Source organism: Coregonus lavaretus (assembly GCF_964263955.1).
Source record: "Coregonus lavaretus genome assembly, chromosome: 1".
Lineage (NCBI taxonomy): Eukaryota > Metazoa > Chordata > Actinopteri > Salmoniformes > Salmonidae > Coregonus > Coregonus lavaretus.
In genome coordinates, this window is record NC_139988.1 from 16,324,626 (window position 1) to 16,349,643 (window position 25,018).

Here is a 25,018-nt window from a genome sequence, read left to right on the forward strand (position 1 = left end):
GGATGGGTAGGCACACTGAGGGGAGGAAGGAGGAGATTGGGTAGGCTCACTGAGGAGAGGAAGGAGGGGATGGGTAGGTTCACTGAGGAAGGAGGGGATGGGTAGGCACACCGAGGAAGGAGGGGATGGGTAGGCACACTAAGGAAGGAGGGGATTGGTAGGCTCACTGAGGAAGGTGGGGATGGGTAGGCTCAATGAGGAAGGAGGGGATGGGTAGGCACACTAAGGAAGGAGGGGATTGGTAGGCTCACTGAGGAAGTAGGGGATGGGTAGGCTCACTGAGGAGAGGAAAGAGGGGATGGGTAGGCTCACTGAGAAAGGAGGGGATGGGTAGGCACACTGAGGAAGAAGAAAATGGGTAGGCACATTGAGGAAGGAGGGGATGGGTAGGCACATTGAGGAGAGGAATGAGGGGATGGGTAGGCTCACTGAGGAGAGGAAGGAGGGGATGGGTAGGCTCACTGAGGAAGGAGGGGATGGGTAGGCACACTGAGGAGAGGAAGGGTCAAAAAGGTTTGTGTGTAGCTGATATGGACTGAGGTTCAACAATTCAGCAACATCACTTACATAATCAATGCAATAGTTTAAATCAATGTTTATTCATAAAAAAAATAAAACAGAACATTACTTTTGATTGTATCCTGACCTTACCCCAACTCATTAAGTACTAAATCCATTAACAAATCTAATATAACAAAATCTCAATGAGGTCAAGAAGATTGAAGACATAAAATACGTAGTAGGGAACATCACGTTCACAGATGGGACGTTGCTGTAAACTGAAGAGTTGTTTATCCCATGACAGTGTTTTCATTGCAGAGGTCATCATGTTGTTGTTGTTGGCCCACCCATCACCACCATCAGGCCTGTTCAACGAGGACAATGGCTGTTGCCATGACAATTTGTTGCGTCGAGGATTGGGTGAGTGGGGTTGAAAATATTCACACAGGGCAACGGGGAGTCGTTTCAGGGCTATAGAGTCATACTAGTACCATTCGTCAGTAAAGACATTCAGTGCTGCTACTAGACAAGACAAACAATATTCCCCCCCCAAGCGATTTCTCAGGCTTGATATAAAAAGACACATGACTACTAACACAGGACATGCTCATTAGATTAGTTTCCATTATGAGTGTTACAGACAGTGGCTTAGTAGACCTTAGAGATACATTTTACATTTACATTTTAGTCATTTAGCAGACGCTCTTATCTAGAGCGACTTACAGTTAGTGAGTGCATACATTTTTTTTTTTCATAACTAGGATATTGTTGACACAAGAGTAACTTATGACAACAGTAGAACAGTTTTTTCTCTCTGGAGTAAGGTAAATCCAGCACATTCTGTGACTGATGACCTTGTACGATACAATGGGTTAGTGTTTATTCACAGTAGGCTACAAGTCTTACGACGATTGACAGACTTTCTCTCCACTGTCTGGTGTTCTGGTCCTGAGCCTGTATTCACAGAGTCAGAGTAGCAGTGCTGATCTAGGATCTGCCTTTTAAATTATAAGGAATAAAAAGAGGGACCTGATCCTAGATCAGCACTCCTCTACTCTGAGATGCTTTATGAATCGGGCCCTGGTGTTCTGGTCCTGTGTGTCCCCTCTCCTCTGATTGGCTCAGGCCTGCAGTAGTTTCCTGAGGTCCTTGTCCATGCCCCGCCCACTGAGCTGCTCCAGGCTGTGGTAGCGATGGATGACCTGGTCGGCGGTCACTACCACCACCCTGACCCCATGGGTGTCGTCTCCCAGCTGGCAGCCTATAGCGGAGCTCACCACCATGTCCAGGCCGTCGTGGAGCCCCCCTGCATTACGGTGGTAGTGTCCGGAGAACACCGCCTTCACTCCTACACAACATAGAGGAACAGAAAGAGTGTGAGGAGGAGGAGGAGGCTTACAAGAACAACACAATACGAGAGAGAGAGAGAGAGAGAGGAGTAAGAAGAGGGTTATCAAAGCTTTTTGACTCACCAGACCCATTATACCCATCCACAATATTGGTGTCTCGTCCCAAAAAACAGCAACCCCAGAAAGTGACGGTATTGATTAATAATCGATTAGTATTGATTAACCTTAGGTGACGTGACCATATGGTGTCAGTCTCTGTTGGGGTTGTTGGAGAAAGCCTGTTCTGTTTTCTACACAGCTCTAGTCTGCATCCTGTCTACATGCATATGCAGAGCTAAATATAACATAGGCAAATTGTCCCTGATAAGGGCATCTGCTCTGCATACAATAGCAATATATTCATATTAGCTCAATATAATTGCATAATGAGATCATTGCCATATCTGTCAGATCGACAGAAAACAAATGCCTGACAGAGAGAGAGAGAGAGCGAGAGAGAGCGAGGGAGAGAGAGAGACAGAGAGAGCGAGAGAGAGGGAGAGAGGGAGCGAGAGAGCGAGCGAGAGAGAGGGAGAGAGGGAGCGAGAGAGCGAGCGAGAGAGAGAGGGAGAGGGAGCGAGGGAGAGAGAGAGTGAGGGAGAGAGAGCGAGCGAGGGAGAGAGAGAGTGAGCGAGAGAGAGAGATAGCGAGGGAGTGAGGGAGCGAGAGCGAGGGAGAGAGAGAGCGAGGGAGAGAGAGAGCCAGGGAGAGAGCGAGAGCGAAGGAGAGAGAGAGCGAGGGAGAGAGAGAGAGCGCGAGGGAGAGAGAGAGCAAGGGAGATCAAGGGAGAGAGAGCGAGCGAGAGAGCGCAAGCAGAGAGAAACTGAACTCATTTTTTAAATATTTTGGGAAAATGTAGAAACCTTTACTCAGGGGCTTTTTCTTTTCAATTTATTTTCCATCACAATCGTCGTTGTCATTATTGAAATGATTTCTATCCCTTCCCCTGAAGTGGTGTTTCTGCAGGGCTCTGTTTCTGCTGAGAAATAGAAGGCACTGAACTGATTTCACACTCACACTGGTTGGCCAAGCAAGCCCCAGTCTGAATGAGAAGCGCAAATGAGTTCTTCTCTTTTTGCGGATGTGTGTTATACTGTGAGATTTTGGCAGACAGAGGAAGTAAGATGTTCCGTTTCTAACAGTAGAGGGGTAGTTAGACTTCTACCCGCTTGCTGCCATTCCTCAATACACAACACATGCCAAGGATATAATTAAAACTGGCAAAAGCTGGCAACGAAAAAACTCAATTCTGGTCTACAGTACACATGAAGACATTACTCATGTCCTGGAAATCCATCCAATCCTCAACACTAAAATAACATCCAGAAAACCCTGGAGTTACTTTTCAAGAAAACCCTTTTTCTCCCCCTGATCAGCAACAGTCAGATTCTACACACATTTGTCCTCAACAGTGCACCAAATACACCCTTGGGATAAACCCACAGAATAAAAATATAAGTTAAATTAATAGCCAAAACAGTTTGTGCACCATTGAATAATGAATTGAACATAGATGGAAATTGATGATAAACGTATTATTTTTGCAGGCTAAATTATTTTGCAATCAAAACCCAGAGGCTATGGTTCTAGCGTTACTTAGTTATGCTAATGCCCCCCTCTGTTTTCCCATGGTACCACACGGCAATGTCATTTAGGACAGTAACTCGGCTAGGTGAACCGAACGAGTGTGCTCGCATACTCCCAAACCTTTGCTTGAAAAAACGAGGGGGAAAAAGTGTCAGTAGCACTGTTGGTCTATTTTGAGACGCTTTAGTCAAAATAATCCTCAAAATAGTCCGAATTAATCTAAAATAACTCAAAAAATCTGTCATTAATTTTGACGTTTTTGCCGAGGTGACCTTAGTCGCGCAATTTTACATATTGCTAAGATCTTTGGTGCGTCTCAATGAAAAAATTTGCATGAAAACGAGTCGTCTCTCGTTGAACAACACACTTTTTTGAACAATCCCTACTGTTGACCAATCACTGATGAAGGGGCGTAGACTTCGGTTATCGACTTCGGCTTGCCTCCAGAAAAAAAATGGTGTGCCCGAACAGCCGAAGAAACCCTCACGGATGTTCAAAACGAACAAAAACTTCATAAAATGTTGTCATAAAATATGCACAAACTCTTCCGAACTGTTTCGGCCGGGAAGCATGCTGACACCTTAAAGGCAGCTCCCACTCAACAACGGAGGGTCGGCCAACTAAGGTGGGGGTTACTGTGTGTGCGCGCACGTGTGTATATACTGCAGTCCTCTAACAGTACAACATAACTACAATTAGACAAGCCTTCTAAACCTAAACAGAGAGAAACGTTTGATCTTGATTCTAATCACTAGGATGAATCATACTGTAATTATAAAGGGGAAACATTCTCAAAGTTAAACATTACTTATCAACATATCAACCAGCATGCAAGTACTGTACCAGTGTTTTCCATTAGCGCCGGCTGTTGGCCAATCAGCTGGTTACAGACTAATTTTCAGGTGGATACATTTTAAACTTAATATTAACTATGCTATTTTTCATTTAAAATATTAAATTAGCTAGTCCGTCGAGCCCTCTCCAGCGAGAATAAACGATATGCATCCTCTAGATATCTATTGATAGGACATGCGCCTGTCAGTCACAAAGCGAGCGATGACAGGTTAATGCAGCAGAGAGGCAGAGGCGAAGCGAGAGGTTTCACTCTCACCAAAATCTGTCCAAAATAAACTCAATGCGTTTCTATGGGCTTATTTTAGACCTAAGCTTGTCGCCTAACTTCCCGCCTTTGGGACGACTCCCATTGTTAGGGCGGAGACATGAGCATCTCATCATTATATACAGATCCCTGGTTGCAGTCGAATTTCTTTACACGGAGGAGGGAGAGAGCATAATGCTTGTAAATTTAAATTAGTCCCATGTAATGTAAGTGGTAATGATGAGTCAATTCTCTTAGCCTAATTATTGTCACGCGGAGTCGTGGCGCCAAGTAGGCTATTTACTATGCGTTAGCTGACAACTGAACAGTAGTGTTGGAACAAGTTTTGACTAGTTTATAAAAGGTGTCGAACTGATTGAATAATGTCGATCTCCTATATCCCTTTGTCATTCTTAAATCATGCAACGTGGACGTGGTTATATGGTATCACATCGGAACAAGTAGCCGTCCTAGGTTTCCTTTCCTAGGATGTCGGGGCTTGACACAGTGATGCTAAAGTGACTCTTGTCTCATCAGTCAATAGGCAGGTTTCCATTGACTCAGGTTTTTTTTCGACAAAAGCAATGTTGCAAAAAAAAATCATTGCGACAGGTTTTTTATATATATATGCCATTTAGCAGACGCTTTTATCCAAAGCGACTTACAGTCATGTGTGCATACATTTTTGTGTATGGGTGGTCCCGGGGACCGAACCCACTACCCTGGCGTTACAAGCGCCGCGCTCTACCAGCTGAGCTACAGAGGACCACAAGGTTTAATGGAAACGGCAGATATAGGATACATTTTCTAAAGTTCGACAACATTTTTATCCATTAGACAGGTGGATTTTTCTAGCTATAAGCTCCACTCTACATTTTATTCATTTTTTTCCCCATCTATCAAAATTATCTTTCTTTGCAGGACAAGGACTTTCAAAAATTCCTGAATTGCTTCGCATTGCTTTTCTGGTTGCCTGGCAAGTTTCACCATCCAATTATTTCTACAGGAGTGTTTTTTGGGTTGGTGTGACGTCATTACGTCCAGCTGTTTTTGTCACAAGATAGTTGAATGGAAATGCACCCTAGCAGACAATTGTCTCATCTGTTTTCTATGCAAACTTTCTAAATGTTGACAAACCAAAAAAAATCACTGGACAAGTTAATGGAAATACAGTGCATTCGTAAAGTATTAAGACCCCTCTGGCTTTTTTATGGCGGTTTTGGAGCAGTGGCTTCTTCCTTGCTGAGCGGCCTTTCAGGTTATGTCGATATAGGACTTGTTTTACTGTGGATATAGATACTTTTGTACTTGTTTCCTACAGCATCTTCAGAAGGTCCTTTGCTGTTGTTCTGGGATTGATTTGCACTTTTCGCACCAAAGTACGTTCATCTCTAGGAGACAGAATGCGTCTCCTTCCTGAGCGGTATGACGGCTGCGTGGTCCCATGGTGTTTATACTTGCGTACTATTGTTTGTACAAATGAACGTGGTACCTTCAGGCGTTTGGAAATTGCTCCCAAGGATGAACCAGACTTGTGGAGGTCTACAACTTTTTTTCGGAGGTCTTGGCTGATTTATTTTGATTTTCCCATGATGTCAAGCAAAGAGGCACTGAGTTTGAAGGTAGGCCTTGAAATACATCCAAAAGGTACATCTCCAATTGACTCAAATGATGTCAATTAGCCTATTTGAAGCTTCTAAAGCCATGACATCATTTTCTGGAATTTTCCAAGCTGTTTAAAGGCACAGTCAACTTAGTGTATGTAAACTTCTGACCCACTGGAATTGTGATACAGTGAATTATAAGTGAAATAATCTGTCTGTAAACCATTGTTGGAAAAATTACTTGTGTCATGCACAAAGTAGATGTCCTAACCGACTTGCCAAAACTATAGTTTGTTAACAAGAAATGTGTAGAGTGGTTGAAAAACGAGTTTGAATGACTCCAACCTAAGTGTATATAAACTTCCGTCTTCAACTGTATAGGGGTAAGGTGACTATATACAGGGTCAGTCCAGTACCATATTAATAATAATAATAATAATAATAATATGCCATTTAAAAGACGCTTTTATCCAAAGCGACTTACAGTCGTGCGTGCATAAATTTTTTGTGTATGGGTGGTCCCGGGGATCGAACCCACTACCTTGGCGTTACAAGCGCCGTGCTCTACCAGATGAGCTACAGAGGACCACATATTAACAATGTGCAGGGATACTGGAGTGATAGAGGTAGATATGTATAGGGGTAATGTGACTAGGCATCAGGTTATATGATTATTGAATGTGAGTGGGGGTGTGTGTAGAGTCAGTATAAATGTATGTACATATGTGTGTGTGAGCAAATGGAGTGTTTGTGTGTGTGTTGGAGTGACAGTGTGTGAATGTGTAGGGCCCTGTGAGTGTGCAGAGACAGTGCAAAAATAATAATAAAATACAAGGGTAAACTCAGTCTGTGTTGCCATTTAGTTAGCTAATTAACGTTCTTATGGCATGGGGATAGAAGCTGTTCAGGAGCCTGTTGGTGTCAGACTTGATGCACTGGTACCGCTTGCCGTGCGGAAGCAGAGAGAACAGCTGGGGTGGTTTGGAGTTTTTAATGATTTTCCTGGCCTTCCTTTCACACTGCCTGATATAGAGGTCCTGGATGGCAGGGAGCTCGGTCCCAGTCATTTGAGGAAGATGGTGAATCATCACTGCAGGAACAATAGGTAGTGGAGAGCAGGGGCGGTGTGTTCATTAGGGCGATATGGGCGACGCACTGCCAAACGGGAAAAGGAAGGGATTTTTTTTCTAATCAATTATATCACGGCAACAGTAGTTATCAGTGTTCTAATCTAGATGTCTGATCTGCCACTAAATGTCCAATCAGGCTAAAGTCGTGCTTCAAATGGCCCCGCCCCTTTTGGGGCGATTTCAGTCAGGTTGAAAATCGCCCCAGAAGTCTCTCATAGACTCTCATGTAAAATCTTTTTTTTTCAAATATCAGAGCTTTCAATACAATCTCTATGGGTTCCGGGAGGGCTTGCACTTACGCGCTTTCGTCATACGTAACATAACCATGAACGTAACTAAGAAAAGAGCGGGTAGCAGCGTCAATCAATTCACGTACTACTGTCAAGATGGCTAGCGTTCAGTGCAACTCGATTGTCTCTTTGAAAGAAGTTCCTTTTTGTCGGCGAACAAATCAAGATAAATTGGCAACGAAACAATTAGGACCTCCCAGACCAAATTTAATAATTCAACAGGTTTCTACTAAAGGGGGAAAGTCCTACACCCGAGGATTTCCCAAAAATTGGTACGAACGAAAAACCTGGCTAGCAGGCTGCGATGTAGCTAATGCAGTCTTCTGCTACCCCTGCTTACTCTTTCACCCTGAAGGCGGCACGGCAGACAGCACCGCTTGGACAGCGACTGGTGTAACGGACATGCACCATCTTTCAGAAAAGATTAAGAAACATGAGCTGTCAAAGACCCACATGGATAGCTGTTTGAGATTGTCTGCTTTGGGGAGAGTGAACATTGCCACTCAACTGGATGAGGGATACAGGCTAGCTGTCCGCCGCCACAACGATGAGGTTAGCAAGAACCGCCACATCCTCAGCCGGCTAATCCAGTGTGTGAAGTTTTGCGGAGTGTTTGAGTTAGCTTTGCGAGGCAAAGATGAAACTGAGGGCTCCACCAACCCTGGTATTTTTCTTGGACTTGTCAACTTTGTGGCACAATTAGATGAGGTGTTTTATGGAAATGCATATTGTTTATGCAGTGTTGAGGAATGTGAAAGAACACCCTTGATTATTTTTACTGTGATAACTTATTTTGCTTTTGTAAGCCAACACTTTTGAGATCAGTCAATAAATGCTTCTGGTATTGACTTATATGCTGCCCCTGTCTTCATGTTGTTGCTGGACATATCTTTTTTAAAATGTGTGTAGGTCACCTAAATCATCAGAAAAATTGCCCCCCCTGAGAATTTTTTCAGGAGCCGCCACTGGTGGAGAGCCTCATTCTTGCCCAAATATTACAATTAAGGCCCTCATGGAATCCATGCATTAAAACAGAATTCAACAATATATATGGGCGGCGCACAATTGGCCCAGCGTCGTCCAGGGTAGGGGAGGGAATGGCCGGCAGGGATGTAGCTCAGTTGATAGAGCATGGCGTTTGCAACGCCAGGGTTGTGGGTTTGATTCCCACGGGGGGCCAGTATAAAAAAAAAAAATATATATATAGATGTATTCACTAACTGTAAGTCGCTCTGGATAAGAGCGTCTGCTAAATGACTAAAATGTAAATGTAAATGTACACACAGTTGAAGTCGGAAGTTTACATACACTTAGGTTGGAGTCATTCAAACTTTTCAACCACTCCACAAATGTCTTGTTAACAAACTATAGTTTTGGCAAGTCGGTTAGGACATCTACTTTGTGCATGACAAGTAATTTTTCCAACAATGGTTTACAGACTGATTATTTCACTTATAATTCACTGTATCACAATTCCAGTGGGTCAGAAGTTTACATACACTAAGTTGACTGTTCCTTTAAACATCTTGGAAAATTCCAGAAAATGATGTCATGGCTTTAGAAGCTTCTGATAAGCTAATTGACATAATTTGAGTCAATTGGAGGTGTACCTGTGGATGTATTTCAAGGCCTACCTTCAAACGCAGTGCCTCTTTGCTTGACATCATGGGAAAATCAAAATAAACAATAGTACGTAAGTATAAACACCATGGGACCACGCAGCTGTCATACCGCTCAGGAAGGAGACGCGTTCTGTCTTCTAGAGATGAACGTACTTTGGTGCGAAAAGTGCAAATCAATCCCAGAACAGCAGCAAAGGACCTTGTGAAGATGCTGGAGGAAACAGGTACAAAAGTATCTATATCCACAGTAAAACGAGTCCTATATCGACATAACCTGAAAGGCCGCTCAGCAAAGAAGAAGCCACTGCTCCAAAACCGCCAGAAAAAAGCCAGACTACGGTTTGCAACTGCACATGGGGACAAAGATCGTACTTTTTGGAGAAATGTCCTCTGGTCTGATGAAACAAAAATATAACTGTTTGGCCATAATGACCATCGTTATGTTTGGAGGAAAAAGGGGGTTGCTTGCAAGCCGAAGAACACCATCCACACCTTGAAGCACAGGGGTGGCAGCATCATGCTGTGGGGGTGCTTTGCTGCAGGAGGGTCTGGTGCACTTCACAAAATAGATGGCATCATGAGGAAGGAAAATTATGTGGATATATTGAAGCAACATCTCATGACATCAGTCAGGAAGTTAAAGCTTGGTCGCAAATGGGTATTCCAAATGGACAATGACCCCAAGCATTCTTCCAAAGTTGTGGCAAAATGGCTTAAGGACAACAAAGTCAAGGTATTGGAGTGGCCATCACAAAGCCCTGACCTCAATCCTATAGAACATTTGTGGGCAGAACTGAAAAGGCGTGTGCGAGCAAGGAGGCCTACAAACCTGACTCAGTTACACCAGCTCTGTCAGGAGGAATTGGCCAAAATCCACCCAACTTATTGTGGGAAGCTTGTGGAAGGCTACCCGAAACGTTTGACCCAAGTTAAACAATTTAAAGGCACTGCTATCAAATACTAATTGAGTGTATGTAAACTTCTGACCCACTGGGAATGTGATGAAAGAAATAAAAGCTGAAATAAATCATTCGCTCTACTATTATTCTGACATTTCACATTCTTAAAATAAAGTGGTGATCCTAACTGACCTAAGACAGGGAATTTTTACTAGGATTAAATGTCAGGTATTGTGAAAAACTGAGTTTAAATATATTTGGCTAAGGTGTATGTAAACTTCTGACTTCAACTGTATGTATATATATATATATATATTTTTTTTTACCTTAGTAGGGAATCAACTAAATGTATAGAACATTTATTAATTTGCCCAACTCACGGAATCCAGACATTAAAACGGAATTCAACAATATTCAAACATTTATTGAAATTATTAGTAGGGAATCAACTAAATGTATTGAATTAATTAATTTGCCCAAGTTTATCATAAGACATTAACTGAATGCATCAGTGATTCATATTTCCTGCACTTTTCAAAAATAATTCTCCTGTCTGTGCGGTGCGGGCGTCTACCACTGTGTAGCTGTTAGCGATGATGCTAATGAAAACGGTCTTCTGGTAGATGGAAAGGCTTTCCCCAAAACCTTCTCAATTAAACGTTAACTACGACGTAGCCTATGCTTATCTGGCAGAATTATATAATTATTATTTTAATCAAATCGAGTGGGTATTTGTTTTGCAAACTCTATCATCACATGCGCTAAAAAACAGCCTCTTGCTAGGTGCACATTTGAATTAAAGGGTAACTACATAAAAAAATACAAATATTTTCCCCAGACCTCAGTGGTCTCCTGATGTGGTTTAAGCATTGTTGTGGACTTAGAAAAACAACAAAAATGGATGTTCTATTTAAAAATAAAAAAAATGTGACATTGAGAGCAAAAAACTGCTAAAAACGGAAGCCTGGAAAAACAAAACCTTGTATTTATTTTTATATATTAATAAAATACATAATTTGAGGAAGAAACATAATTGTGGCAATTCATATCTTGCAGTAAAACTGTAAATAAGACTTTAATCTCAAGAGAAGCCAGGCTAAAGGTTTAATGTTAATGTTAATCTGGGAGGTAAACTCGATAAAGTATTCAATAATTTTGCTGTGGATTTCAGATGGAATCCAGGCATTAGAATGTACCAGAGACATTAGAACCTAGGGGGGCCAGCCTCCCCGCCCGGCTTATTTTACGATTTGGCTGGCTACTCTATGTACAAGTAGAAAATACTGACTGTATTTCTCAACCTTTCTGCCAACCCTAATAGATTAAGAAAATGCAAACTACAGCAACAATGACGTAAGCAACAGAGAGGGGAAAAAAACAGAATTATCAGGAGGAAAAATAAGATGACGAAGTGAACCAAAAAGACGAAAGAAGAAAGAGTACTTTTTAAACCAGGAGGTTTCTTCTGAGGACCATCAAAGTAGAGCTGCACCCAGAAGACTGTCAGATTAAACATCTAGGAAGAGAGAGGGAGGAGGGAGAGAGGGGGGAGAGAGATGGAGAGCTAGGAAGGAGGGAGAGAGAGAGAGAGAGATTTAGAAAGAGAGAGGGGGAGCGATGAAGAGAGAAAGCTAGGAAGAGAAAGGTAGTGCAGTAAGCTACTAATTACAGCCCAGTCTGAATCAGCCATTCATTGCTCTCTTTTTCTCCCGCTGTCTTTCTTTGTGTGAAAGAAGTTGCCCATTTTGATGTCCTACCTCGGGCTTATTCAGGAGAGTGGGACAGAATGTTCAGAATGTTCCGATTTAAATACATATATTGTTTACTTTGTTGAGCTCTATCCAGTGCATGTCTATCTGCAGGGGCCACAGCAGGACAGGAACTGTGCCCAGTGCATGTCTATCTGCAGGGGCCACAACAGGACAGGAACTGTGCCTAACCTCCCTAATGCTTGAAGGGTGAGGAGGGTGTCACAATCTGTGGGTTGTTCTGTCACAAACCTTACACAACTATCCTATCATGTTCGGAAACACTGGAGTTGAGAAAACTCAACGTACCCCAGAATGAAAAGTAAAAGCTATTCATGTTATGATGAAATCGTCCTAAATTAATTTGAATACATCAGTTTTACACAGTCATGTAAAAAGCTCATAAAACCAAATTAGAATGATTTATAAAATCAAACATAAACAACATAAAACAAGCCATGTCACTAAGCACTTTTGTTCTTCACCAATTGAGCTAAAACCATCTGTCAATGTTGAGGAGGAGTAGTCAGCCTACTCCTCTATGCTCCTCTTGATAGCGTGGTGAAGTATCAGGATTAATTGGTGGGGATCACTTATCAACAGCCAGTGTTACTGGCTCATTCATATCTCCAGCTAGAGTCCATATCTCCTGCTGGGAATCCTAATGGGAAAATAATGAGATGAGAAACATCTTCACACTCTCAACTGTTATCAGTCACTGGCTCTAATGTCCTAACGTCCAGGTCCGTTTCCCTCAGGAGTTTTTCCTGACCACGTCATTAAAAGCATTGGATAAATAAGTGATCCAACCTGTTCAGATCAGTGGTTTCTTCAAATCCCTTCTCTCCATCTCTATACTCTCCCTGTGCCTCCCGCTCTCACACTGTTCACCCCCAACAGAGCCGTCACTGACACATCTGTAAGACTGCGGTGTGAGTGCGAGCGTGTGTGTGAATGCGTGTGCATTCGTACCCTTTTGTGTGTGCAGTAGAGGGCGGGTGTCAGAGTATTGGACTGAAAATAATTCATCATGAAAGCGTGTCTAGCTGTAGATAATTAGCATGACCGAGGGAAATAGAAAATTAAGTAGCTAGCATGGGGATTCTCATCTATGGCCTGGGCCTGAGAGATCCATCACATCTCTCTCTTATTGCGTCCCAACTGGCACCCTATTCCCTATGTAGTGCACTACTTTAGACCAGGGCCCATAGGGTTCTTTTCATGATGAAATGTAGTGCACTATATAGGGAATAGGGTGCCAGTTGGGACACAGCCTCTATCTCAGGATCCCTTTCCAATGTCCTCACCCCACACACACCGCTATGGTAACTACTACTGTGCTGTGTTACTGTGGTGTGGGGGTAGATCAGAGGTGCACAGCTTCCGCCCTGCTTTTTTCCGGTCTTTTATCCCGAGACTGATTCCTAGATGATTTCTATTCTCTATATCGCTCGTTCTGTTTTGTCTTCATTTCTTGTCCTTTAAAAAAAATGTTTTTATATTATGTTAGGTATTGCTGCACTGTTGGAGCTAGAAACGCAAGCCTTTCGCTACACCTGCAATTACATCTGCAAAACTGTGTATGCAACCAATAAACGTTGATTTGATATCAGTAACATCCATGAAGTGCTGGTGAAAAAACAGTATAGATTTCCACCTGCCTGGGAAACCAGATATGTACGTTCTCCAGCTCTCCACTCTCAGTAACATCAATGGAGCGACAGGGAGAAATAAAAAACCAGTTCATATATCTGAAGGGGCACTACATCCATCATGAATACTAATTCATCAGATATGAATGGAAAAACACACGATTCATCTTGGTCACACTAGTAGTATTCGCATTGTCAATTCACATCATGCTTGACAATACAAAAGAAACATGGATACAACTAAAACCTTACATAATACTATACATAGTTAAAGGGATACTGCGAGCAATGCTACCGTACCTGTAGACTTCCAGTCATTGCGCTAAGGCTAGTTAGCATTGGCTTGTGAAACTACCGCTAATTTCCTAAATATTGCACGCAGAGACATAGCTGTTTGTTGATAATAGCTAGACAGTCATTTTCAAGTTAAGTAAAAACTAACTAGGCCACTCAGGAAGATTCACTGTCGTCTTGGTAAGCAACTCCAGTGTAGAGTTGGCCTTGTGTTTTAGGTTATTGTCCTGCTGAAAGGTGAATTCGTCTCCCAGTGTCTGTTGGAAAGCAGACTGAACCAGATTTTCCTCTAGGATTTTGTCTGTGCTTATAGCTGTATTCTGTTTATTTGTATCCTAAAAAACTGCCTAGTCCTTGCTGATGACAAGCATACACATTACATGATGCAGCCACCACCATGCTTGAAAATATGAAGAGTGGTACTCAGTGATGTGTTGTGATGGATTTGCCCCAAACATAACACTTTGTATTCAGGACAAAAATACATAGCCCTTGACTTATTCCACATTTTGTTGTGTTACAGCCTGAATTCAAAATGGATTAAATTGATTTTCCCTCACCCATCTACGTCAAAGTGAAAACATGTTTATATAAATGTTTGCAAATGTATTGAAAATGAAATACAGAAATATCAAGGTCCTAAACTATATTATAACCGCGATCGATAATAGACAGTACTGTGCAGCCGTCTTCATCGACCTGGCCAAGGCTTTCGACTCTGTCAACCACCGCATTCTTATTGGCAGACTAAATAGCATTGGTTTCTCAAATGACTGCCTCGCCTGGTTCACCAACTACTTCTCAGATAGAGTTCAGTGTGTCAAATCGGAGGGCCTGTTGTCTGGACCTATGGCAGTCTCTATGGGGGTGCCACAGGGTTCAATTCTTGGGCTGACTATTTTCTCAGTGTATATCAATGATGTCGCTCTTGCTGCTGGTGACTCTCAGATCCACCTCTACGCAGACGACACCATTTTGTATACATCTGGCCCTTCATTGGACACTGTGTTAACAAACCTCCAAACGAGCTTCAATGCCATACAACACTCCTTCAGTGGCCTCCAACTGCTCTTAAACACTAGTAAAACTAAATGCATGCTCTTCAATCGAACGCTGCTGGCACCCGCCCACCCGACTAGAATCACCACTCTCGACGGGTCTGACCTAGAGTATGTGGACAACTACAAATACCTAGGTGTCTGGTTAGACTGTAAACTCTCCTTCCAGACTCACATTAAGAATCTCCAATCCAAAGTTAAATCTAGAATCGGCTTCCTATTTTGCAACAAAGCCTCCTTCACTCATGCTGCCAAACATGCCCTCGTAAAACTGACTATCCTACCGATCCTTGACTTCGGCGATGTCATTTACAAAATAGCCTCCAACACTCTACTCAGCAAATTGGATGTAGTCTATCACAGTGCCATCCGTTTTGTCTCCAAAGCCCCATACACTACCCACCACTGTGACCTGTACGCTCTTGTTGGCTGGTCCTCACTACATGTTCGTCGTCAAACCCACTGGCTCCAGGCCATCTATAAATCACTGCTAGGCAAATCCCCGCCTTATCTTAGCTCATTGGTCACCATAGCAGCACCCACCCGTAGTCTGCGCTCCAGCAGGTATATCTCACTGGTCATTCCCAAAGCCAACACCTCCTTTGGCCGCCATTCCTTCCAGTTCTCTGCTGCCAATGACTGGAACGAATTGCAAAAATCTCTGAAGCTGGAGACTCTTATGTCCCTCACTAACTTTAAGCATCAGTTGTCAGAGCACCTTACCGATCACTGCACCTGTACACAGCCCATCTGAAATTAGCCCACCCAACTACCTCATCCCTATATTGTTATTTATTTTGCACCCCAGGATCTCTATTTGCACATAATCTCTTGCACATCTAGCATTCCAGTGTTAATACTAATTGTAATTATTTTGCACTATAGCCTATTTATTGCCTTACCTCCATATCTTGCTACATTTGCACACACTGTATATATATTTTCTGTTGTATTTTTTGACTTTATGTTTTTTTACCCCATATGTAACTCTGTGTTGTTGTTTTTATTGCACTGCTATGCTTTATCTTGGCCAGGTCGTAGTTGTAAATGAGAACTTGTTCTCAACTGGCTTACCTGGTTAAATAAAGGTTAAATAAAAAAATAAAAAAATGTGTATGTGTGGGGTACAGAGATGAGGTAGTGTGGCAGCCCAGGGGAGTCAGAGGTGAAATACAATAAAATCAAAGACAGCTGGAGACCGTTTTGTGGTGATCAAACTAAAGTTGTTCTTAAATAAAGGTTGGGGGGAACGGGGAGGGGAGAAATACAACTGAAAGGCCTCTCAGGTAACGGGTGGGTCACTCTGTGTCCGGTGTGACGGCTCCTCGGACTGCCTGTGTTAATGAACAAGTCCAGAGTTTCAACACTTGCTTTCAACTTGCACCGGGTGGTGTGCTGCCCGGGAATGGGTCCTCTTCTCCGGTTCTTCTGAGGTTTATGCGTACTCTCTGCCTGTCTGCATTGTTAATTAATTTGTAAACGTTTCAAAAAACATAACTCCACTTTGACATTATGGGGTATTTTGTGTAGGCCAGTCACCAAAAAAATCTTGATTTAATCCATTTTAAATTCAGGCTGTAACACAACAACGTGTAAAAAGGCAATGGGTGTGAATACTTTCTGAAGAAACTGTATGGTAGCGCTCAAACTATAAAGCATTTTTTCTCTAAGATTGGAACCGGCTGTAGAAGCCCAATACATCTGTGGCATTGATACGCAACCCAAACAAGGTTACACCAAATGTCAGGTTACAGTCTACATGTGTACCTAAAGCATAAGAAAACTTCTTTACACAGGCTTAGATAATACTCTACATCTCTACTTCATCACTGCGCTATAGAGGTCACCTGTTTGCTCTCCAGTACTGGGGGCTTGGGTGGTGGGATTAACACAACAAAAGTCAAGGGAATACTTTCTAAAAGGCACTGTATTTTGAAATGTGTTTCGGCTTGGTCGGTTGGGATATTTTTAGCAGACGCCTGCATCATGCCCTGCAGTGAAAAACGCTTCATATACACATCTCCAATTTTCCAATAACAGGAACAAAGTTTTTCTAAAAACTCAATATTTCCTTTGGAGTCTTAGTACCAAAAAAACACTGCAGCCTGCCTGCCTGCCTACTGCTGTATAATGCAGATAGAACAAAACATATAAAACACTGTGTAAACAATAGCTGAGAGACCCTAACCAGTATCTGACCCTGATGATTAGGAATGATAGGAATAGCAGCACTTCTCCTGCTAACAGAGAGAGAGAGGAGGCTGATCATAGATCTATGCTTGCAGGACAGAACAGACAATTGTCTCAGAATAGATGAGCTCCAGCTGCAGACAATATGGTAGCCTCGTACATTACAGTAGACAATATGGTAGCCTCGTACATTACAGTAGAGTGGACAAAATGGTAGCCTCGTACATTACAGTAGAGTAGACATGGTAGCCTCGTACATAACAGTAGAGTAGACAAAGTGGTAGCCTCGTACATTACAGTAAACAATATGGTAGCCTCATACATTACAGTAGATTAGACAATTTGGTAGCCTCGTACATTACAGTAGACAACATGGTAGCCTTGTACATTACAGTAGACTATGGTAGCCTTGTACATTACAGTGGAGTAGACAATATGGTAGCCTCGTATATTACAGAGAGTACACAAAATGGTAGCCTTGTATATTACAGTAGAGTAGACAAAGTGGTAGCCTCGTACATTACAGTAGACAATATGGTAGCCTCGTACATTACAGTAGAGTAGACAATATGGTAGCCTCGTACATTACAGTAGACAACATGGTAGCCTTGTACATTACAGTGGAGTAGACAATATGGCAGCCTCGTATATTACAGTAGAGTACACAAAATGGTAGCCTCGTATATTACAGTAGAGTCGACAAAGTGGTAGCCTCGTACATTACAGTAGACAATATGGTAGCCTTGTACATTACAGTAGAGTAGACAAAGTGGTAGCCTCTTACATTACAGTAGAGTAGACAATATGGTAGCCTTGTATATTACAGTAGACAATATGGTAGCCTCGTACATTACAGAAGACAATATGGTAGCCTCGTACATTACAGAAGACAATATGGTAGCCTCGTACATTACAGTAGAGAAAATGGTAGCCTCATACATTACAGTAGACAACATAGCCAATGTTCTCTCAGTGATGTAAACTATGTGTGTTATATTACTGTACTGTACTTGTAAGAGCTCTAAGTGGACAAGGGTATGAGTGTGATAGTTAACGCTCTCATGCCCTAGGCTCTAATCTATCGCTGTACTAGCATAACAGCTGTGGAAATATTAGTGTGGATGAGTTGAACTTGATCTTCCTTTCATATGAGCTTCACATGTTGGTAAAAAGAGCAGAACCTGAAAACATTATTTAAATCTTATGGCAAGCCTAAATAAAAATGTGCTTAACAAGTCACATAATACATTGCATGGACTCACTCTGTGTGCAATAATAATGTTTAACATGATTTTGTTAAAAATGTGCTCACACTCAAGCTATGAGAAGGAAAAAACAAGGAGGCCAAGATGCAAAATATTTCTAATTTAATCCATGCTCAAAATAATACAAACTAATTAAAATGACACACATACTTAAGAAGACACACAGGTGTCATTTTAATTAGTTTGTACAGCACTGATGAAGAAGTAAAAGCTGAAACGTATGCTCCTTTTTTTGTTTAGCACTTTGCACTTTCACCTTTTGTATTCTTTTGAGCATGGATTAAATTAAGTGCCTTCAGAAAGTATTCATACCCCTTGAATTATTCCATATTTTGTTGTGTTACAATACAAAATTACAGTAGTATTTTCAAAGAGTGAGTCCACGCAACGTATTTGACTTAAGCACATTTTTATACTCCTGAACATATTTAGGCTTGCCATAAACAAAGGGGTTGAATACCTATTGACTCAAGACATTTCAGCTTTTTGTTTTTAATTCACTTGCAAAAATATTGAAAAACATAATTCCACTTTGACATTATGGGGTATTGTGTGTAGGCCAGTGACAAAATCTCAACTTAATCCATTTTAAATTCAGGCTGTAACACAACACAATGTGGAAAAAGTCAAGGGGTGTTCCTCCTTGGTCCTCCTCACTGTGACTCATCCTGTGGTAAACCTGTTGACACACTAATCCCATCTCTCCCTGATGTGAGGGTTGTGTTCACTAAGCACAAAACAGAAGGAGACCACTTCCTACCTGCTAAGTAAAGGTTGTGGGGCGAATCCTAACTTCCACTGATATTGAATTTTCACTAAGTCTACCATTGACATCAATGCATGAAGTGAAAATACGTTTTTTAGTGGAAGTTAGAATCCCCCCTGAATAAAGGTTAAATCAAGTTAAATGACCTACCTGCCTGTTTGAACCTGCCTATGAGGCTCTGCCTCGTGGCGGTCTGCAGGTTAAAGTAGTCGTCATCCTCGTCGGGGGTCTTCAAGTACAGAGGGATGTGCTGGAACACCAGGACGTGTTTGGGGGTGACCCCGGGCCCCTGAGATGCCCTCTGCAGCTGGCCCTCTAGCCAGGCCTCCTGGGCGTCTCTCAGATCAGGGCAGGCCGACGCATCAAAGAACAGCTGGGAGTTCAGCACCAGACACAGCACCCCTCCAACCTGAAAATGACAGGCTTGGGATTACAGTATAGGTTAAGGTAATTTAGATAATGTCATTATGGCATCGCCATGGTACCCATTAATGCCTTTAAAGCAGCCACATCATTACAACTGATCTGATCAGAGACAGTAGTCTCAGGACTATGACATCACTCCTGTGCAGTACTTTAGTGTTGGTGACTCAGCTGTTTAGAACATGGTAGTTTGCAATGTCAAGGTATTGGCTTTGCTTTCAGCTTCGGCTACACGTAGAATATGGCCCAGTGTAGCTCAGTTGGTAGAGCATGGCGCTTGCAACGCCAGGGTTGTGGGTTCGATTCCCACGGGGGGGCGGTATGAAAATGTATGCACTCACTAACTGTAAGTCGCTCTAGATAAGAGCGTCTGCTAAATGACTAAAATGTAAATGTAATATACAATTACAGTAGTAATTAATGTTGGATAAAAGCGTTAGTTTTTGTTAGAGGCCAATTGTTCCTATCCGGCTCCAAGGACCAGTGTTTATATAAGGAACTGAAAGGGTTTTGTACAATCCCCATCTACAGTACGTTTTCATCTCACTCTAGCCACTCACCCAGAAGCTGAAGTAGTCGTCTCCCCAGGCGTTGCAGAACTGGGCTACAGTCTCCGGAGTGGGTGTGTTACCCAGGTCATGGTTCCCACTGACAAACACCAGAGGGATGGAGGGATCTGTGCCTCTCAGAGCCACCTTCAAGTCCCGCTCCTGTCCCTCCCGGTACGGGGTGCCTGTATGGGGGAGAGAGGACACAATCACTGGAACAGTGGTAACATTTAGTTTTAACTTCCCAGGGTTTTTTTCCATTTAAAGTTTGGATGGACATTATTACCCCCTGCCTGTTCACATTATTCATTACCGTCCACACAAAGAGGATACAGAATAAAAACAGAGAAATTTAACAAAGATAATTTATTAGTAAGGAGAAAGAGTACAATAAGTCAATTTATCATTTACAATGTGTATCAAACAAACCCATTAATGGATAGCAAAGTATTTCTACCTTCCTTTCTTCCGGTTTTTATTTTTTTAATTTAAGTAATTATTTTACTGCCCTACTTTTGGAGATAAAAATTCCTTAGAAACTTGGACAGGGTTAGTTTCGTAAGATGAGTATTTCTGACAAAATAAAGTGTGTCTGAAGGAGAGAAAATAAAACAAGATAAAAACCAACGGGGGTTTTACCTTTACACACACGGAAATGAGGACAGCTCCTTCTATCGTTTAACTATGGTGCTTGTCGTCTCTATTCCAGCAGCTGTGGTGTCTAACCTGTAGTGCATGTACATGTCAGTCATTAAGCAGAAACTCTTATGCAGAGCCACTTACAGGGGGCAATTTGGGTTAAGTGCCTTTGCTCAAGGGCACATCGACAGATTTCCCCCCTAATCAGTTCGGGATTCGAACCAGCGGCCTTTCAATTACTTGCCCAACAGACTTAACCGCTAAGCTACCTGCCGCCAAATCCCTGCATGTATTGCTTTTATTAACATTTGTGGATCCTAGTGGGGTGGGGAGCCCAATCAGCCCATATGTCCTGTAGAAGGGAATGGACGAGCAGGCAATCCTCTGATGACTGATGTGGAGACAGAGGATAAACCAGATCAGAGAGCCATCTGGACTAATAGTTACAATACAATGACATTATTTAATCAGAGGAACGTTAAAATCGTAAACAGCAACAGAATCAATCAAGTTAAAAAGAATAACAATCAAGAGAGGTCAGATGACTCATCAGACTGCTGCTGTGAACAAATGGACAATAAATAAGAGTCTGGTCTGAGGCTTTCTATAATGGGTTTCATATTAGCTACTGGTAAATCAATTTTCCTCTTAAATCAATTGTCAAAACAATAATAAAAGGACAATTATACAATTGTAAAAAAGGAGGCCTAGCCTACAAACACAGATAGGCTACTGTTGTTAGAGCCACCACTCTACACCATACAGGCTACTGTTGTTAGAATAACCACACTACACCATACAGCTACTGTTGTTAGAGCCACCACACTACACCATACAGGCTACTGTTGTTAGATCAACCACACTACACCACACAGGCTACTGTTGTTAGATCAACCAAACTACACCATACAGGCTACTGTTGTTAGATCAACCACACTACACCATACAGCTACTGTTGTTAAAGCCACCACACTACATCATACAACTACTGTTGTTAGAGACACCACACTACACCATACAGGCTACTGTTGTTAGATCAACAACACTACACCATAAAGCTACTGTTGTTAGATCAACCACACTACACCATAAAGCTACTGTTGTTAGAGCAACCACACTACACCATACAGGCTACTGTTGTTAGAGCCACCACACTACACCATACAGGCTACTGTTGTTAGATCAACCACACTACACCATACAGGCTACTGTTGTTAAAGCCACCACACCACACCATACAGGCTACTGTTGTTACAGCCACCACACTACTCCATACAGCTACAGTTGTTAGAGACACCACACTACACCATGCAGGCTACTTTTGTTAGATCAACCACACGACATCATACAGGCTACTGTTGTTAGAGACACCACACTATACCATACAGCTACTGTTGTTAGATCAACCACACCACACCATACAGCTACTGTTGTTAGATTAACCAAACTACACCATACAGTCTACTTAGTTGCTAGATCAACCACACTACACCATACAGCTACTGTTGTTAGATTAACCAAACTACACCATACAGGCTACTGTTGTTAGATCAACCACACTACTCCATTCAGGCTACTGTTGTTAGAATAACCACACTACACCATACAGCTACTGTTGTTTGATTAACCAAACTACACCATACAGCTACTGTTGTTAGAGCCACCACACTACACCATACAGCTACTGTTGTTAGATAAACCACACTACACCATACAGGCTACTGTTGTTAGATAAACCACACTACACCATACAGGCTACTGTTGTTAGATAAACCACACTACACCATACAGGCTACTGTTGTTAGATCAACCACACTACACCATACAGCTACTGTTGTTAGAGCCACCACACTACACCATACAGGCTACTGTTGTTAGATCAACCACACTACACCACACAGGCTACTGTTGTTAGATCAACCAAACTACACCATACAGGCTACTGTTGTTAGATCAACCACACTACACCATACAGCTACTGTTGTTAAAGCCACCACACTACATCATACAACTACTGTTGTTAGAGACACCACACTACACCATACAGGCTACTGTTGTTAGATCAACAACACTACACCATAAAGCTACTGTTGTTAGATCAACCACACTACACCATAAAGCTACTGTTGTTAGAGCAACCACACTACACCATACAGGCTACTGTTGTTAGAGCCACCACACTACACCATACAGGCTACTGTTGTTAGATCAACCACACTACACCATACAGGCTACTGTTGTTAAAGCCACCACACCACACCATACAGGCTACTGTTGTTACAGCCACCACACTACTCCATACAGCTACAGTTGTTAGAGACACCACACTACACCATACAGGCTACTTTTGTTAGATCAACCACACGACATCATACAGGCTACTGTTGTTAGAGACACCACACTATACCATACAGCTACTGTTGTTAGATCAACCACACCACACCATACAGCTACTGTTGTTAGATTAACCAAACTACACCATACAGTCTACTTAGTTGCTAGATCAACCACACTACACCATACAGCTACTGTTGTTAGATTAACCAAACTACACCATACAGGCTACTGTTGTTAGATCAACCACACTACTCCATTCAGGCTACTGTTGTTAGAATAACCACACTACACCATACAGCTACTGTTGTTTGATTAACCAAACTACACCATACAGCTACTGTTGTTAGAGCCACCACACTACACCATACAGCTACTGTTGTTAGATAAACCACACTACACCATACAGGCTACTGTTGTTAGATAAACCACACTACACCATACAGGCTACTGTTGTTAGATAAACCACACTACACCATACAGGCTACTGTTGTTAGATCAACCACACTACACCATTCAGGCTACTGTTGTTAGAGACACCACACTACACCATACAGGCTACTGTTGTTAGATAAACCACACTACACCATACAGGCTACTGTTGTTAGATCAACCACACTACACCATTCAGGCTACTGTTGTTAGAGCCACCACACTACACCATACAGGCTACTGTTGTTAGATCAACCACACCACACCATACAGACTACTGTTGTTAAAGCCATCACACTACACCATACAGGCTACTGTTGTTAGATCAACCACACTACACCATACAGCTACTGTTGTTAGAACAACCACACCACACCATACAGCTACTGTTGTTAGATTAACCACACTACACCATACAGCTACTGTTGTTAAAGCCATCACACTACACCATACAGCTACAGTTGTTAGATTAACCCAACTACACCATACAGGCTACTGTTGTTAGAGCCACCACACTACACCATACAGGCTACTGTTGCTAGATAAACCACACTACACCATACAGCTACTGTTGTTAGAGCCACCACACTACACCATACAGCTACTGTTGTTAGATCAACCAAACTACACCATACAGGCTACTGTTGTTAGAGACACCACACTACACCATACAGCTACTGTTGTTAGATTAACCAAACTACACCATACAGTCTACTTAGTTGATAGATCAATCACACTACACCATACAGACTACTGTTGTTAAAGCCATCACACTACACCATACAGGCTACTGTTGTTAGATCAACCACACTACACCATACAGGCTACTGTTGTTAGAGACACCACACTACACCATACAGCTACTGTTGTTAGATCAACCACACTACACCATACAGGCTACTGTTGTTAGAGCCACCACACTACACCATACAGTCTACTTAGTTGATAGATCAATCACACTACACCATACAGACTACTGTTGTTAAAGCCATCACACTACACCATACAGGCTACTGTTGCTAGATCAACCACACTACACCATACAGCTACTGTTGTTAGATTAACCAAACTACACCATACAGCTACTGTTGTTAGAGCCACCACACTACTCCATTCAGGCTACTGTTGTTAGAGCCACCACACTACACCATACAGCTACTGTTGTTAGATAAACCACACTACACCATACAGACTACTGTTGTTAGATCAACCACACTACACCATTCAGGCTACTGTTGTTAGAGCCACCACACTACACCATACAGCTACTGTTGTTAGAGCCACCACACTACACCATACAGGCTACTGTTGTTAGATCAACCACACTACACCATACAGCTACTGTTGTTAGATCAACCACACTACACCATACAGCTACTGTTGTTAAAGCCATCACACTACACCATACAGCTACTGTTGTTAGAGCCACCACACTACACCATACAGGCTACTGTTGTTAGATCAACCACTCTACACCATACAGCTACTGTTGTTAGATTAACCACACTACACCATACAGCTACTGTTGTTAAAGCCATCACACTACACC

General features: G+C 42.3%; 1 protein-coding gene across 2 annotated transcripts in view; it reads right to left on the reverse strand.

The window, feature by feature from the left end:
• Window positions 1-580: 580 nt before the first annotated feature.
• Window positions 581-25,018, reverse strand: part of LOC311129681 (serine/threonine-protein phosphatase CPPED1-like) — a 42,581-nt gene continuing 18,143 nt past the window's right edge. The window contains exons 3-5 of one of the 2 annotated variants that reach the window (XM_084162078.1): window positions 20,077-20,249; window positions 19,244-19,502; window positions 581-1,849 (exon numbers count right to left, since the gene is read on the reverse strand). In XM_084162078.1, the coding sequence (XP_084018204.1) occupies window positions 1,623-1,849; window positions 19,244-19,502; window positions 20,077-20,249 (659 nt within the window). In that variant the 3' untranslated portion in view covers window positions 581-1,622. Of the gene's footprint in view, window positions 1,850-12,276; window positions 12,530-19,243; window positions 19,503-20,076; window positions 20,250-25,018 lie in introns of those variants that run through there. The other variant, XM_084162079.1, reaches the window with a different exon arrangement.